The 18,400-nt window shown below is 38.8% G+C and overlaps 1 protein-coding gene across 3 annotated transcripts in view; it reads left to right on the top strand.

Annotated features, from left to right (window-relative positions):
- ARMC8 (armadillo repeat containing 8) overlaps nt 1–18,400 on the top strand; it is a 101,166-nt gene continuing 82,766 nt past the window's right edge. For all 3 annotated transcript variants that reach the window (XM_037061202.1, XM_037061204.1, XM_037061201.1), the window contains exon 1: nt 1–299. Coding sequence is in view for 2 of the 3 variants with exons in the window: in XM_037061204.1 (XP_036917099.1) it covers nt 255–299 (45 nt within the window). In the remaining variant the exon portion in view is untranslated. The remainder of the gene's footprint in view (nt 300–18,400) is intronic.

The following is an 18,400-nucleotide window of genomic DNA, read 5'->3' as shown; positions in this document are numbered from 1 at the left end:
GCTCCCACCTCTAACCAAGGCTGAGAGTAGTTGCTGTTTATTAGCCGACGATTCGTAAGGAGGCCCCAGGCGCGGTCTTCCATTGTTCTCCTTTCCGCGGGCTCTGGCGGTATTTCGGCGGTGTCTAGAGCGTGATCTGTCGTCCTCTACCCGCCTGACTTTCTGTAGAGGTGTCTATTGTTGGCCCAGAGTTTGCTGTCGAAAGTGCCGGCCCCCGCACCGGCGTCCGCCGCAGCCGGGTGGGAAGGCTCAAGATGGCGTGCCTGTTGGAGACCCCAATCCGCATGAGCGTCCTCTCGGTGAGTGACCTGCTGCAGCCGCCAGCCTGGGAGCTCGGGCCCGGCCCGCAGCATTTACCCCAAACGCGGTGTGCCTTTGGGGCATTACCGCCTAGGGTCACCCGCGGCTCAGCTTTGGGCTGGGGAATAAAAGAGGGTGGGCGAGTGTGGTAGACGGAACGCGGGCCGGGCCACAGCCGTCTACTCGCGGAGCTCCCACCGGTGCCGGTTCTCAGTACACATCCCGCAGGCCGGGTGGTTGGGCGAACGGCCAACTGGTTTGGGATTTGCCAGGCGCTTCACTGGGCTTTCCTCTCAGCAATGCCAATCCTCCGGGGCTGAGGGCTCTGTCCCGTGAGGCGCGGGGCTTGCCGGTGGCCTGGGAAGGAGCGCGTACCCTGCCCCTCGCGGCTTTGGCAAGAAGGGATTCGGGCTTCTTGTTTTCCACAGCCTCAGAGCTGCCAGGCCAGGTCTGTGTGGCTTCTATCGCGTCCCAGCACTCGGACACTGGCTGGAGCAGCTTCTTTCTTGGCAATGGAGATTACATATCAGTTACAACATCTAGTGTGTGTAGTTAGTTAAGACCCTTTTCTCTATTGGGGAGGTTGCAGCCCTGAATCTAAAGGAAATTGTGCTTGGCATTCCTTTTGCCTTTAAGGGGAGATCTTGGGAGGAAAAATCCAATTTTCCTATTATTGAAAGCAGAGAACATACTGACACGCCAGGAAGTAATACCTAGTTGTTGTTAAGCTTGAACAAAAACAAAAGCAAAACACAGCTTCATTATGTTGCTCTTGAGAGATCCAGGACCAGAGGTGAAAGTTACTTTGCGATAACTTCGAAAGATTCTGCAACAAATTAGATCCGACTAATTCTGAATGGTCGCTTTATCCATAGTCTCTCTGCTATTGCTGGAGACACGCAGGCGTACACCGGTTGACCGTCTTTTAGACTTGTTGTGGAAGGCACTCAGATATTAAGAGGGTAATTGGATTGTAGATGACTTGTCAGGTTCCTAGAGTCTGTCACTCCAACTGGTTTCTTTTCTCTTCCCTGGCTTCTCCCACAAATACACTCAGCTATCAGGAAGCACCTAGAACAGACATTTGCTTATGATTCAGGATTAGAGCGTTATGGCATATTGCAGCCTTGGTCATTTATTTGGGGGGGGGGCAGGCTGTTAACAACTTTCTCCCCTAATCCGTTTTAGTAGTCCTTTGTCTTATTTTCAAACTGCATCTGGGAAATACTGTTCATCTAAATGTTGAATCAGATTAGCCCATTACTCCACCTTTGACTGCAATATCCAGGAATGTTTTGTGGGAGAGCAGGCCAGTGACTTTTCTTACATATGTTTTTAGGAGAGTATGCATCTCCACTGTTCTCAGTTCCCTTTTATTATCTTGTTTATCTTTCATTTCACCTGAAGCTTATTTACTTTTTGTACATTGTCAACTTGTATAGTACATACGATTGAGAATTTTGATTTACTTCACTTCCTCAGTAAATATTTGATAACTTTTATTCAGAAACTTATTGAAGAGTATTCCCTACTTCTAGTGGAGATTTGCTTTAGCCCTAGTCTCATTGGGGACTTTTTTAAAAAGATTTTCACAGTCCCCAAGTCTGGTTTCTCTGTTCTTTAGTCCTACAGCTTTGGGAAGTCATATCTTTGGATAAATGACTTAAATGGTCTAAAGTCACTGATTATACTAATTTAAAGTGAAGTACATTCCTTTCAAGTTTTTGAAATACAAAGTAAGGTGGAACAGGAAATATTAATCAGCATGTATCTTGAAAATAACTGATTCCTTTAATGGACTACTTACTGTGCACCAGTTAGGTACAGTACCCTGTAATGTATACTATAGAGAATGCAAGGGTATGCCCTCAACGGAGCTCACTGTCTGAGTGACTCTATAGTTTGATAAATATAATTTAAGCAAGGGGCAAATCATGTTGTTTTAAAGGATTTTACTCAAAGCCCTTTTTACCTTCTCCTCTCTGAAAGATCTTACTGAGATCTTACTCATCATCCTTGTAACCTTAACTGTGATCATCAGCTCACAAGTGTACATTACCAACCTTGACTTTTCTCCATTTGGTCTCACGTCTTCAGTTGTGTGGATGTTATCCATGGCTTCCAATAAAGCACAGTTCATCTCCTAAAAGGACTTGGTCATGACTTCCTATTTTTATTAATGGTACTGTCTTTAACTGATTATTCACTGTAAACTCCTTGAGTTGTCATAGACTCTTTCCTCTTTTATGCCTCTATGTCTGATTAGTTCTTAAGTTCTATTGGCTCTTTATTCTTAGTATTTCTCACATCTGTCTGTTCCCATGGTCACTCTCTCATTCAGGGCCTTAACATTTTGTGCCTGCATTCATACGTTGACCTCTCAAGTATTTTTACTGCCTCTAATGTCTTACCCTCTCAGTTCAAGTTCATTCTTCACATTAATTTTCCTGTAGAACTCATTGGATGTGTCACGCCCCTGCTTCAATTTTTAGTGGGTTTTTATTGCCGAAGGGCTGACATTTCATTTTCAGCTTTGAGTATAAGATTGCTTTTATCCTTCTACATAAACCTTCTATTTCATATAAACTAGCTTGCTCAAGATGAAGTGATCTAGGGTTCTTCTAAATCCCAGTAACTTACTGTCTGTTTAATCATCTCTACATATAAATTACAGCTTTGTATAGATTTATTCATGTGATATACTTTGAGCTTTTGTCATTTACCAGGCATTGTGTTGGCTTGGGATTACAGTGGCAAGCTACAGAGACCTGTTTTTGCCCTTTTGGAGATTTTAGCCTAATGGGGTGGGTTGGGGGGAGTAGATACCAAGTTGTCACACAGTTCTTTGTTTGCGAGTGGAGGTTAGTATATGAATGAAAAATACAGGATGCTGTTATAAGCATGTGGTAGGGAAATCTGATTTAATGTGGAGGGCAATGAGAAGAGTTAGGGAGATTTCCCGAAGAGGTGACAATGAGCTGAGAGTTCAAGGATGAGTAAGAACAAACCAGAAAAGTGGAAGAGTATTCCAGGCAAATGGGAACTGCTTTTGCAGAGGCCTCTATGCTTTTTTAAAAAATATTTTATTTATTTATTTTTAGAAAGGGGGGAAGGGAAGGAGAAAGGGTGGGGGAGAAACATCAATGTGTGCTTGCCCCTCATGTGTCCCCTACTGGGGACCTGGCCTACAACCCAGGCATGTCCCCTGACTGGGAATTGAACCAGCGACCCTTTGCTTTACAGGCCCATGCTCAATCCACTGAGTTACACCAGCCAGGGCCCTTTATGCTTTTAATGGTTATTCTATCTTATCTTCTTAGTAGATTAATTTCTCTTTCTTTTTTTTTAAATGAAGTATGGAAGGGAACTTTTTAAAAAGAGTTTATTTATTTATCTTTAGAGGGGAAGGGAAGGAGAGATATATCAATGTATGGTTGTCTCTTGTGAGTCCTCTGCTGGGAACTGGCCTGCAACCCAGGCATGTGCCCTGACTGGGAATCGAACCGCAATTGTGTGGTTCGCACGCCTGCGTTCAATCTACTGAGCTACACCAGCCAGGGCTAATTTCTCTTTCTTAATCCCACGACTATTTATGGCACCAGGTTTTATATACTGGGTACTCAATAAATGTTTGAACTGTCTGTTTTAGAGAATTGAACAAAATCTCCAGCTCTTTCTAGGCTGCACCATGATCATTTATATTGCTCTTTGGATTCACTTGGCCCTTTACAACAAATTTATAAGTTCTCTCATGTTTCTCAAACTTTTGGATGATGTAATATTAATTGCATTTTTAAAAAACGTTTCATTTTGAAATAATTATAGATTCACAGGAAAGTTGCAAAGATGGTGTAGATTCCTGTGTACACTTCACTCAGTTTCCCCCATTGCTTATATTTTGTATAACTGTAGTATATTTTGAAGCCAGGAAATTGATATTGATAAAAGCATGTGTATAGCTCTGTATTGTTTTATCATGTGTGTATATTTGTGTAACCCCCACCACCATCAAGATGCACAACTAGTCTGTCATCCCAAAGATCATGCAACCTCTTCATAGTCACACCTTTCTACTCCCTCTCCCCTACTGTCTAATCCCTGGCAACCACTAATCTCTTTATGTCTATCATGTTGTCACTTTTTATGGTGGTACATAAATAGACTTATACAGTATATGACTTTTTGAGTTTGGCTTTGTCACTCAACATAATACTCTTGAGATTCACCCAAGTTGTTGTGTGTATCAGTAGTTTGTTCCTTTTTATTGCTAAGTAGTATTTCATAGCATGAATGTCCTGTGATTTGTTTGGCCATTCAGCTCTTAGACCTTTGTACTGTAAAGTTTGACAGTTTTTTTTCTTTTGTAATGTAAGTGCCTGACTTCAGTTTTCGTTGGTGAGGCATCCACATCTAAGAAGCATTCACTTCAGGGATGGCTATCTCCAAAAAACATTGCCAGCCACCAGACTCTATAAAGAGCCAGGCCATCTCCCTACTCTGAGGTGCCTTTGTTTTAGAGATTTTGGTTGATTTCAATAGTAGGCCCTTTGGGTCATTTGTTTTCATTCTTCCCAAGATTCAAATTCTGGCTTTTGTGTTTTAAATTCACCAATAAAGAGTGAGCCAGTGAAACCCTAGGCTCCCAGCCTCCTCCTCAATAAAAGCAGAACTCCAGGCCCCACGTGCACTGTGCTTCCCATTCCCTCACCCCTGGTCCTGCAAGGAATAAACCCTTGGGTAGCTTTCTGATGGTTATTGCCGAAGAGCATCTTGCAAACACGAGAAGTACCACAAAGGCCCATTCAACCCCGGCATCTCTTATTGATAGGATGAGACCAGCGCACAATAACATTTTGGTTGTTTACAGTTTTGGCCTATTACAACCTGCTGTGAATGGTCATACACAGGTTTTTGTGTGGACATAACTTTTGGTATCTCTGAGATAAATGGCCAGGAGTGCAATTGCTAAATTGTATGGTTTAGTTCTTAAACCAGCAAGTTTTTTTAGAGTAGCTATACCATTTTATATTCCCACCTTTAATGTATAAGAGATCCAGTTTCTTTGCACCCTCACCAACATTTGATATTGTCATTTTTTATTTTAGCAGTTTTAATAGATGTGTAGTAATTTTTTATCATGGTCTTAATTTACATTTCCATAATAATTAGTAGTGTAAAAAGTATTTTCATTATTTATTTGCCATCTGTAGTCTATTGAAATATGAATGAAATATTTCAGTGAAATATTTCTTCATGTCTTTTTGTCCAGTTTATAACTGGACTTTTTTTGCCTGTTGAATTTTGAAAGCTCTCTACATATTCTAGGTAAGAGTCCTTTGTCAAATGCTTTGCAAATATTTTTCTCCCAGCCTGTAGCTTATCTTTCTATCCTCTTAACCATAGGTTAAAAAATTAACTTTGATCTGAACTTCACACTTCGTGCAAAAACTAACTCAAAATGGATCATAGATTTAATTGTAAAAATAAATATAACTTTAAAGGAAAAAAAAACAGGAGAAAATCTGCAGAACCTTAGGTTTGGTGAAGAATTCTTAGACATAACACCAAAAGCATGACATATTTTTAATTTAAAAGATTGATAATTGGACTTAAAATGAAAATACATGCTTTATGTGCATTGTTAAAAGACCTTGTTAAAAGGATGATTGCATTTTGCTTTGGTCACTTTGTAATTATTTGAGAGAGGCAAGGTAATAAAATGCTTTTGAATCAGAGTGTAGCTGATAAAGACAGCTGAGGCACTTATTAATTGTAATTGTCATCTTTACAATCTTTCCCCGGTATACTGTTACACCTTTTTGACAAGCAGCTATTAGAACTGTATCGTGTATTCCATGTTTGGATATTCCTTGATTTTGTTCTGTTCCTAATGTCTATAAGTATTTTGTTGGTCTCATGTTGCATATTGATTTGCTGTCTTACATGGACAACTGACAATACTTAGGAAAAAAATTTTCTGAGAGATTTTAAGCCCAGCTATTTTATATGCACAAATTTGGCTTCTCTTGATTTTTAGTAATAAATGCAAAGTAGTATATGGTCAGCATATTTTAAAGTTTGCCATTAGTTTACAAAACACCAATAAGCACTGGGTATATCTGGAGATGGTATGAATTTCCTAATCTTTATTGGCAATGTGTGAAGAATGGGAGATGCTTAATGTCCATTGTTTCCAGACGTCTTGCTGTCTCTTTAAGGAAAGATTGCTACCTGAATTCAGAAAATGAGTGCTCAAGAGAATTAGGCGTATCTTCATCTTGGGTCCCTTCGATTGCACTTGGAGATCTAGCCTTCCTGTATCCTCATTAAGAATTTTAAAATAGTGTCATGGGCCAGGAATTTCAGCAATTTTGACTTATATCTTTTTGATGTCTGAGTTGGCAGTTGTTTTGCAGTGCCATCCGTCATGCTGGCTTCTGGGTAAAGGTAAGGAATTACTGACAAAGGAAAATTTGTTACTTTTTGGAAATTGGAGAATAGCTGCCTTCATTGAACAGTGTTACTGTGATCATTGGAACCATTTAGATAGGAATAAGAGGTGTCTCAACGTAAGAGCTGTTTTTCAGAAACAGCCTCCACTTATCTCTTTGATAAAGGAAACTGTTTTGACCTGATTCCATAAATGAGGATTCTTCCATCAGAAGAATCAGGAATTAGCTTTATCCTGTAGTATATGCACAATACTTTTATCCTCTACTATAATTATACTAGAATATACTAGTATTTGTCCTCTAGTATGAATATACTAGAATACCCTCTAGTATGTTCCTAATACAGGACCAGAGGGACTGATGAGCTTGGCATGCTTTCTGTGAAAATATAAAGTTGTGGTCTATTGGGAAGAATTTCTAGCCTCTGGGATCTGTTAATATTTGGAGATCTTTACCACCTGGAAAAGGATCATAGAAAACCTGATTCTTTTGTTTTAGGAGTGTTTTAAGAATTTATTTGTCTTTGAAAAGTTGTAAGGGGTGACTGACTGGATTCGGGGAATGAGGAAAATAAAAGTGTCATAATCAAGATCAAGGGTGATTCACAGGGTTTTTACCTTTACAGCTAGGTGGTATCTACTGAGATGTAAGAGTTAGGAAAGGAATGTGTTAGGGTAGTAAGGAGGAAAAATGAATTTTATTTTAGACATGCCGAGTTGGAAGTGTTTTCTGGACATCCATTTAGAGTTGTCCAATAAACAGTTGCATATTCTGGAGTGTTTTCAGTACAACCAAGCAATTCTTGAATTTTCTGTGGACACCAGCCAGGTGTTCTACAATTTAACTCACTTCGTTTTGTTTGTTTGTTTAAATTTATTTAATTGTTGTTCAAGTACAGTTTTCTGTCCCCTACTCCCATCCCAGCCCACCCCCCAGTGCTCCCCACCTCCCTCCCATTTCCACCCCCCTCCAGCTTTGTCCATGTGTCCTTTATACTAGTTCCCATAAATCAATTTAACTCAATTCTGACCCGATCTACCTGGAGGTCGTGTCAGACCCCCAGGTTAAAGGTTCAGTCCTACAAGACTGCTCCCGTTTCAGACACCAGTTGCAAGTACAGGTTGTTCTTCTGTACTGTTGCATCCACCACCCGGGAGAACAAATGTCGGAGACTTCAGGGTTTCAAAGATGTTACTTTATTGGCCAAGTTTAACCTGCGCAGAGTCGAACTCTCAGAGTGTCCAGAGACACAGTGCCCACAAGGGCTGCAAATGAGAGTCGCGCCCAGCTCTTACAGCTAAGTCCTTATATAGAGGCAAGCAAGCAAACGTTGCACAGAAGCAGATGTGGCAGTTAGCTATTGGCTTACAGAGCCGGCGCTCGGAAACAGGGTGGGGTCTGACTCAACTGAAAGGAAAATTTTGAAACTAAACAGATGGCAATCAACTTACAGGATGTTTGCTAGGGACGCAGGCTCCTTGGGGCTGAGACTATTTTTCTTGTTCCCAACATGTACCACTGACTGACCAGCTAAAATCAGAGGTTCCCAAAGTCCCTCCTGAGAGTCAGTCATTTGTCACCATAGTTCACAAAGCTCAGGAAAACATTTACTTCTGTTTACTAGTTTATTATAAAGGGTACAGATGAACAGTACAAATACATAGGGCAAGGTCTGTAAGGGTCCCAAGTGTTGGAACTCTTGTTCCTGTGAAACTGGGGTCTGCCACCCTCCTGGCATGTGGATGCGTTCACCAACCTGGAAGCTCATCAAATTTTACTCAGGAATTTATATAGAACTTTTTTCTGCAGACCCTCACTCTTCCCCTTCCCAGAGGTTGGTGGGTGAGATTGAAAGTTCCAACCCTGTAATTGCTAGGTCTTTCTGGTAATGAGTTCCATCCTGACACTATCTTGGGGCCTCAGCATAATCATTCATTAGCATTAGCTCATGTGCTCAAAAGGGGCTCCTTCTGAGTAACCAAAGACATTCATATGAGTCAGGAAATTAAAATAATTTTATGAGATCTATGCCAAGAACTGGGACAAAAACCCAGTATATTTGTTATACCACAGATACAAAGGTCTAGTGCTTGAAACTGGGGTGATCATTATTTGGAAGTTATCTGCATATTTATCAGTTTCTTAACCTTTTAAGGGTAACAGTCTCAACGTCCTCTTTCCCAGAAAAACATACATCCGCCCAAGGAATCACACATTTTCAAGAGGTTCAGGGATTCCCTGAAACCCACACATCAATTTTGAGTTTACAATTCCTATTCTTTACTCGTCCTAAAGTCAGTCACAAAATCATACATGTCAAAATGTTAAAGCCATTTAAAATCATTTTCAAACTCATATAAGATATTATGTGGGATTCTTGGATCTGAAGAACCATGATCTGTTGCCCAGAGTATGTTAGTGATCTTCCAAAAGGTGTACTATATCTACAGAAAGGGCTTTGTGTAGCTGACGGTGTAGCAGACCTGGGGGGCAGAGCTAGGTTAGCTGCAGACCCAAGCTGGGACAAAGGAAGGGCACAGGTGGAGTGGACTAGATGGAGGTCACAAGTGGCTCATAATTATTGGCATGATTGTCACAGGCCACAGTGTGGGTGATGGATCAGACAGCTCCTGAATGGTATTATGATAGGAAAGCTAATGCACCACTTGCTGAAAGTGGTGGGCTGACTCTGAGTCAAGCACCATGGATAGCTCCGAGGCAAGGATGTTGAATGCCTCTAAGAATCTGAAGCAAATAAGGCCTTTTTAAAATCAGCAGACAGTTAGCCTGTCTGGACAATACTACTGAGGTATACTGTGAGAGATGGTACCCAGAATTTCCAAGTCATTACATGATTGCAATCTTGAATAATAATTTAAACTATTCTTATGGTTCAGGACAACACCACATGCGTCTGAGAAGCCTCACTCATTGAGACACAGGAATTTGAATACATCCTAGTGGGTTCCCTGAAGTTGCTTATTATTTTTGGAGGCATTTAAATGAACCCCAGCCAACCCAGAGAATATGTCAATCTTCATAAAACTCCTTACCGCCATTCTCACTCTTATGCCCTAGAGATTTTTGCTCTCTTAGACTTTCAGGTTATGCTGTTTTGTACCATACACTCTTATTTAGTTTATTTACTCTGTCTGGGGGGATGTCTTCTTGGCCTTCAGTCTTCAGACATTCCTGTCTACACTGAAGAGTGAACAAATAGAATTTAATAGTGGGGGGGGGGCTTAGATGTTACCTAGATGCATAGGACTATTTATGGTTTATACCATACCTTAAAAGGATAAACAGTGTCTGTTGTACCTGATTAGAAAGAAGCATGAATACTAAATTACTTTCAGTTCTTGTGACCACCCAAAGTACGTTCATAACAACTGTTGATATTATATAAGGACTATAGTAATATTTCATTACTTTAAAAACTCACTACTATAAAAAGCAGAAAACTGTACTTGAACAATTAAAATAGAAAATCATAGTAAATAAAATAAAAACTCACTACAGGTGAAGTAAAGGCTACTCTTCATGTCCCTTTTAATCTAGTTGTGCCTGGGTTTTCTATTGTTACAATCCCTTTTTGTGGGGGTGTAAAATTATGGAATCTTTGCCTGGAAGAAACCTGCAGATAATCTGTAGTTCATTCTTGTCATTTGTTTTTTAATTGGGGAAAACAACCAAAGAGGTTGAATTGCCCACTGTCATGTGCCATTATATAAAGTGTCAGAGTCAGATTGCCAAACACCTAAATTAAAAGAAAAGTTGTGTGCACAGCCTTACACTTTAGAATTTTATTTTCAGACTTGATGAGCACTGATTTATTTATTATTTATTTTAAAATATGTTCTCTTAACATGTAAAGCCTGATTTTCAGTCAGTTGTTTATTGAGAGGTCAGGGTTGCCTCTTACCCGAGAAGATAAGTATTTTCATGATCATGTTTGTGAAACTAAAGCAGATTATACTCCAGGCATCCTGATTGTCATAAGCATATTACTTCCATACTGATGGGACCCAGCCGACTGTGAAGTGCCATTTTATAAACTTGTCTAAGTTGCTAGACACTACAGAAAAGCAGGGCTTTATTAATAGGGGTGGAGAGAGGATGCTGTGAGCCTCTAGAAACACCAAAGAGTGAATTCATGATTTAAAAATTTTAAGGATAAAAATAGTTACAGTACTGTGTGATGGGTTTAAAATAATTGAATGAGAATCTGATTGAGTTCTAATGGGACCAAAAGTTTACCAGAATACAAGAACTAAAAGAAAAGAAAACAACCCAAAGTCTTGGGTTTTAAGTAGTACTTGGGCATTTTGTTCTATTTTTTCTTCCTTTTGGAGGCAAGTAGGAATTTTGGAGTACATTAGAAAGCCATGATGGCTGTCTTTAAGAAAAGATCAGTCTTTGTTGATGGTATTGTCCTTATTGTACTGTTTCAGAGGGAGGCAGATATTTTCAAAATTAGGAAAGAACTGTGTAGCAGTTATTTTGGTTTAATAGTAGAATAAACCCTCTAGCAGAGAAATACTATGTAGCACCAGAACTCTTCAAAGTAACAGTATTTAGGCAGCAATATTTAGGTTGTTGTGAGTTTAACTATCTCACCAGAAACAAAGAGGAGGACATATGATTTGAAATTAAGGCACAGGTTAGTAATATACTGATATCAAAGTTAGTAAATGCTGATTTCTGATATACCGGATTATGGCAGCCCTAATCTCTTTAGGGACAAATACAAACACATCAAGTGTCACTGGGCTTGAAAATGAATAATTGTGAATTTGGCATTTCATGAAATTGTCAAAGTAACCAAAAGAAGCCTTTTTTTTGTACTGAGAGTTTTGGAGACATTGGAAAATCACATTTTGGTTTCAAATCATTTATAGGATGGAGACAGGTTTTGGGGGGCTCCTGGCAGACTGGAACATGAGCTGTTTTAGTTAGTGGTTCCCAAATGTACCAAACTTAACCCCCTTTTCTTGAAACATATTTTGTGGCACCAACTTGTCTATCCTGGAGTGAAATTCATAGATAACTTAACTATCCTCACGTGTAACTTTTTGAGAATTGGCATAATGTCCCAGCTGTATTAAGGAAGAAAGAGCAGGAAACTAATATATATCATTTAAATAAGTAAATACACAGGTACTGCTCTTCTAGAAAGAATAATAAAGTAGTGGTATATTTGCAAATATATGTAATTTGGCTATAAATATGACTGCTACACTACACACTGATAAAGTTATGATGTAATGGTTACTTATATACAATAAGTGGGTTTTTTAAATGTGACTTTCTGAAATGAACAATGTTTGGTTAAGTTCCTAATAAGACAAAGTACAACTTTATTCACACGGGAGTCACATTCTTGGAAAATTGTATAGTAAAATGATATGGAACATGTTTTGTGTTTATACGCAAAAAATGGAGTTAAATTGTAAGCTCGGATCATTAAAAATGGTTTTCTTTCCTACATGACTGCCTAATGGAAAGTTTTTTGGAAACATTGGCCTGTTGTCCCACGTATTGTAGAAAACCTAGTATCCTTAGTCCTTGCCCACTAGTTGCACCTGCTGTCGTTTTAACAGCCAGACCACTGCTGTGGACTTACAAAATGTATGTTAGAGAATAGTGCTGCCTGTGTTTCGGACTGCTGAGATTCTGGGAGCATGCAACTTTCTGAGCGGTGTCTGTATCTTAGTGTCCCTCCCTCTTTCTCTCCTGCACTTCTCCCTTTCCCCAGTTTGTGACAGTGTATATACAGGATCCTGCACTAATAATGTCCCCTTTTTATTACAAAATTATAAGTATGTAATTCTGTAACATAACAATGTCACACTTAAGCACATCATATGACATTTTAGGTAAAATGTTTAAATCGTCCATCTCATGAAAGACATTCATGTATGCTACCAACCAGACTCAATCAGGTATTCCTTCTGCTAGACCCTGTAGTATAAAGACAAAGGAAAAAAATGTTTCGATTAAACATTTTTCCCATTAGTATGTATAGCGCTCTAATATTCTATATTGCTTTTTCTAAAAGATTTTATTTATTTTTTTTGAGGGAGGGCAAGGGAGGGAGAAAGAGAGGAGAAACATCAATGTGTGGTTGTCTTTTGTGTACCCCTACTGGGGACTTGGCCCACAACCCAGGCATGTGCCCTGGACTGGGAATCAAACCAGCAACCCCTTGGTTTGCAGGCTGGCACCCAATCCACTGAGCCACACCAGCCAGGGCTACATTACTTTTTTATTATGTTTATTGCTTTTTATCTTTCTGCCCATGCTAAAAGGTAAGCTCTGCAAGTGTGGGCTTTTCTTTTTTCCTTAAGGGACAGTGTCTTTGTTAATTACCTGGTACAGTGCCTCATAGCTGTTTAAATGTTTGTTGACTGACTGAATTAAAGAGTACAACTTCAACTTTGTTTTGTATTTCTAAGTGCATACCATATCGTTATAATACTAAATTGCATTTCTCAGACACACCACATCGCTTCAGAAGTCTCTTTTGCATGTGTTGTGCTTTCCACCTAGAGTCCTTGTCTTTTTTTTTTCCTTCCTTTTTCACCTGGCAAATTAATACTAGTCTTTCAAATTATTCATCCTCACTGTGTAGGCATCACCTCCCATTCCATTCCTAATTTCAGTACTTCCTCTTGGTTGTATCTTTGAGTTTGTATGGTTTATGGTTACATAAGTCAATACTATATGGTTACTTAACAGTCGATACTTTTATGGTTACACCAATCATGTGTTACAGGTTATATTTGTAACTTGCTTACATATCGGCTTCTTTTCTGTGCTGTGGATGCCTTGAGAATAAGAGACTATCTTATCTCTCTATTACCAGGACCTAGCATAACACCAGATAAATTAAAGATATTCACATGTTGAATTTGTCTGTAAGAGGTCTTAAACTTCCTATTTTGGGGTTGTACTTCTTTCATTTTTCCCCCAACCAATATTTTATGTGCTGAATGATGAACATTATAACGATTTTTTCTTGAAGTCCCTAGTAGTTTGTGGAATAATTGATATTAAAATTTGATTGATTGGCAATCATTAGTTTAAAGTTTCATTTCTTAGGGGTCACAATTTACCCTTGTAGTATTTTAATTTCTACACTTCAGACAGATATGAATTAAATGAGAAAATGGATAGGATAATGCTTTGCAAACAGTAACATACTAAACAAGTGTCAAGTATTATAAAATATTTATCTGTCTTTTTTGGGGTGTTGTCTGTCTCTTCTTGGGGTGTTGGTTGTATGGGAGAGAGAACACTATATATAAAATGATTACTCCTTAAATTATACATGGATAGTCTTAACTGTGATCTTATATTTTCTCAGTGTCCATGGTGTAACACCTAAAGTTAGTGATAAAAACTGCACGTGTTATTACTTTATACGTTTTTAGTGGTTTTTAGAAATCCCAAGTAATGAAAAGTTTAGGTTTTTAAGGTTAGCACTCAAATGCGTATTGTTAAGTACATAGCTTTCTCTTTGAGAAAGCTGGTAGTAGGAAAGATATTTCTGTTTGAATAATAGAATTTAATCAAGAATATGAGTAACCAAGAGGAGCATTAGCACAGTCGTTAAAGCCATTTATCTTTTTTGTACAAAAATAGAATTTCCATGAAATCTGTATTTGCATGGTATTACAGTTTATAAAGGCTTTCCCTTATGTTACCTCATTTGATCCACACTGTGAGCTATGTGGTAACATTACCATTTTATAACCAAAGAAACAGTCTCAGAATTTTATTTTGGCCCTAAGTCATAAAGCTTGTTAAGTGGTAAAAGTAGGACTCAAACCTAGGTCTTAAATGCCAAATCATTTGTTCTTTCTACCACATAATGCCTGAGTATGTTCGAAATAAGAACATTATATTGTAATCAGATATACATGAAGTGAGACTTTAGTGAAATAAAAAGTAGTTTGATATTATTAATATCTTAAATTGTCATTTTTCATTGTCTAATACACTCATTTTTTCACTCCCAAATTTCAGTTGCACACACTTCTTTTTTTTTAAGATTTTATTTATTTATTTTTAGAGGGGAAGGGAAGGAGAGAAGAGAAATATCAATGTATGGTTGCCTCTCATGAGTCCCCTGCTGAGAACTGTCCTGCAACCCAGGCATGTGCCCTGACTGGGAATCGAACCGCGATCATGTAGTTCGCAGGCCCGCGCTCAATCCACTGAGCCACACCAGACAGGGCTTACTTTTTGAGTTAAATCCCATTCGTGGTAAGTCTAGGACTTAGTAATTTTGCATTCAAAACCCTTCCTGAAAAATCTGTTTTGCAAAATGCAAGGTTTTAATTCACCCCAGTCATGGGTAGTTTATTTGGAAGGGCAAATGGAGACTATTCTAGTTTGCCTTTTCAGGATGTCTGACCAGTTTTCTGACTAAGTTTTTCCTCTTTTCTTTTGTATTACTAAAGAAGGATAACAGGGAGAGTTATCCTGCAGCCCAAAGCTCTTGGTTTATGTGTATTATTCTGTGACAGTTTTTACAGTGCCCCTTCACTATGATAAACTTGAAGGTCTGTTTATCTGTTATTGTGTAACAAATTACCCCCAAACTTAGCTGCCTTAACACAACATTTATTGTCTCATAGCTTTTATAGGTCAGGAATTCAGGTGTGGCTTAGCTGGTGCCTGTGTCCCAAAGTTTTGTGAAGCTGCAGTCAGGGAGTCATCATGAGCCGCATCTCACTTATAGGCTCAGTTGAGGTAGAATCCAGTTCCAAGTTACTGGCAGGGTGTAGTTCCATGTGGGCTGTTGAACTGAGGAGGACCTCAATACCTTGCCAGCTCTTGGCCAGAGAGAGGCCTCTCTCAGTTCCATGTCATGTGGGCCTCTTCATAGAGGGCATCTCACAGCATGGCTGCTGGCTTTGTCAGAGAGAGAACTGAGATGACATCCCATTGCATCTGCTGCATTCTCCACATTTGCTAGAATCAAGTCACTGCATCCAGTCTGCACTCAAGGTGAGATATTACACAGGGCTTGAATACCAGGAGGTGGGGATCATTGGGGACCAACTCAGAGGCTACCCGTCATAGATGGTCACTCTAATACAAGGGAAGTTGCTTCCACACAGTGGAATGCAATTCATTACCTGTTTCTGTTTTTTCTTGCAAGAAGAAATTTACTTTCAACTTCTTTTTTAATGATTACCTGTTTGTGCACACAGTAGATTCAACTCTTAGAAGAAACTAATTCATAAATGTGCTGTCTACAAACTTTATACTGAAGGGGTCTATGTACATTTTCACATAGTATAATTTGGGGGACTGCTATTAAGCATAAAATGTAATAGATTTTTAACATGCAAGGGTGGGCAAAAGTAGGTTTAAGTATCTACTTCTGTTGGTTGTTGCTTAGATTACCAGCCGTTACCTAAAAGGTAAATTGTAAGTAAAGATACAAAATAGTAAGACAGATAATACAAGTAATACAATGCTTAATAGATAAATACTAATATAAGAATAGACAGTCTTGCATACTCCCAACTGTAAACCTGCTTTTGCCCCTCAACCCATGTGGTGGCTCTGTTACAGTTTTGAATGTGCAAAATGAATTTGGGTTTTGAAGGCTTGCTAGGTCATTTGTTTGAAACCTTCTGCCAAAAGGCAGAGGTCATGTAGTCTGACCCTGGCTAGCTTTGCTTTTTTTTTTTTTTTTTTTTTTTGTGGGCACATAGTATGCCCTGAGTTTTTAGCTGATTACTTGACACATTCACTCTGTTGGTTGGGAAGATGGAGGAATCACCATGTATACAGTTCCTTCCAGCTACTGGAAGCAATATACACAAAGTAATTTAAAAGGGCATTGTTTTTTTTAAGTGAGAATAAAGCCACATCTTGAAAGATCAGAATATCAGAAACCCTCCTAATTTTTTTGCATGGGCAGAAAGGAACCTCGGTGTGAGTATCCAGCCCTGGCTAAATTTAACTCTTATTCATTTACATCTGTATATTTTAGTGTACCTGGAGGAAAACATAGCCATGCTTACTTAGTCTCACTTTACATTTGTAATCATGACCCCCTTAGAGAGTTAGTGCTGCCTGGCAATCCTGGTACATACTTCTGGCCCATTCAGTGTCTTACTCCTTCTTTTTCTTCAGACCAGTAACCTCTCTATCCTGCCCCATCTCCACCCTCACCATTTTCACTCTAAAAAAAAAAAAAAAAGAATTAATCAGAGAATGTCCACAAGCCCTCAACTACCATAATCACCTAATTAAATTCCTTTGGTTATTGTACTTTTCATGCTGTATTTGGTTAGTTAATTCCATTCCCTCTGAATTATATATGAACATTGTTCCAGAAGTTCTCCCCTATCCCATTGCACCAGCAGTTTTTCTTCTCTATTAAAAATTTTCCCCACCAATGAATAAGCATGCTCTAATTTATTCATCTTTAAAAAACAACAACTGTCCTGACTCCACTGCTCCTTCTAGCCACTCTTCTATTTCCTCACTCCCTTTGTAATGAATCTCCCTGAGAGATCTGTTTGTATATCCTTTTTCTAATTCCTCTTTTCCCATACTCTCTTAAATCTTCTCAAAGCAATTTTGGCCCCACCACTGTACCCATACTGTTATTGTCAAGATCACCCATGGCCTTCATGTTCCAAAATCCAATGGTCAGGTTTTAGTTATCGTCTTAAGCTACATATCAGTAGTATTTGGCATCTGTGATTACTTCCTCCTTGAAATATTCTCTCATTTGGCTTCTTGGATTTCCTTCTACCACACTGGCTGCTACTTCAAGTTCTCTAGAATTCAGTCTTCAAGGGTTGCTTTATCTGTGGTCACTCCCTAATTGAACTCATCCCACTTATATGCTGACAACTTCTTGAGTTTGTGTCTCCAGCCCACAGCTCTCTCCTAAACTCTAGACTTTGTATCCAACTGCCAACTTGACATTCTCATTTGCATGTCTAATAAAATTCTTAATTTAACGTGTCCCAAACTGAACTTTTGATCTTCTCACTCAAGCCTGAACCACCCACAATTTTCGTCATCTCATTAATTGGCAATTCAATCTTTATAGGTTCTCAGGCAAGAACCTTAGGTTTTATCTTTACTTTCTCTCTTCTTTTACATTCCACATCTAGTCTGACAGCATATCGAATTTGACAGTCATTTCAGCTTCAACATTTATCTGGCATCTGCCTGAATCTCATTACCTCCAAAACTCTTGCCCTAGTCCAGGCTACTGTCATGTCTCTGAAATAACAGCATTTCTGATTATTGAGATAGCCTCCTTCCTAGCCTCCCTGCTTTTTGTTCTCTGACTCCCTTCACACACTTGTCTGTTCCTAAAGTTGCAGCCAGAGAGATTCTTTTAAAACAAGTCAGATCATGTCTCTATTTTCCTAAAACTCTAATTGCTTTCCAACTCGCACCATAAAAATAAAAATTCTTGCAATTACCAACAGGACTCTTTACCAGTGCTATGCAGTGGAAAAGCAAACCACACATGTAATTTTAAATTTTCTAGTAGTTGTGCTGTAAAAGTAAAAAGAAAATAGAATAAATTAATTTAATATATCTTATTTAAACCTATGTATCAAAATAGTATTTCCACAGGTAATTGATACAAGGAATTATTG

The sequence above is a fragment of the Sturnira hondurensis genome, unplaced genomic scaffold (genome assembly GCF_014824575.4).
Source record: "Sturnira hondurensis isolate 20B ecotype Veracruz unplaced genomic scaffold, ASM1482457v3 Scaffold0013299, whole genome shotgun sequence".
Lineage (NCBI taxonomy): Eukaryota > Metazoa > Chordata > Mammalia > Chiroptera > Phyllostomidae > Sturnira > Sturnira hondurensis.
This window is presented reverse-complemented; position numbering and strand designations above follow the sequence as displayed.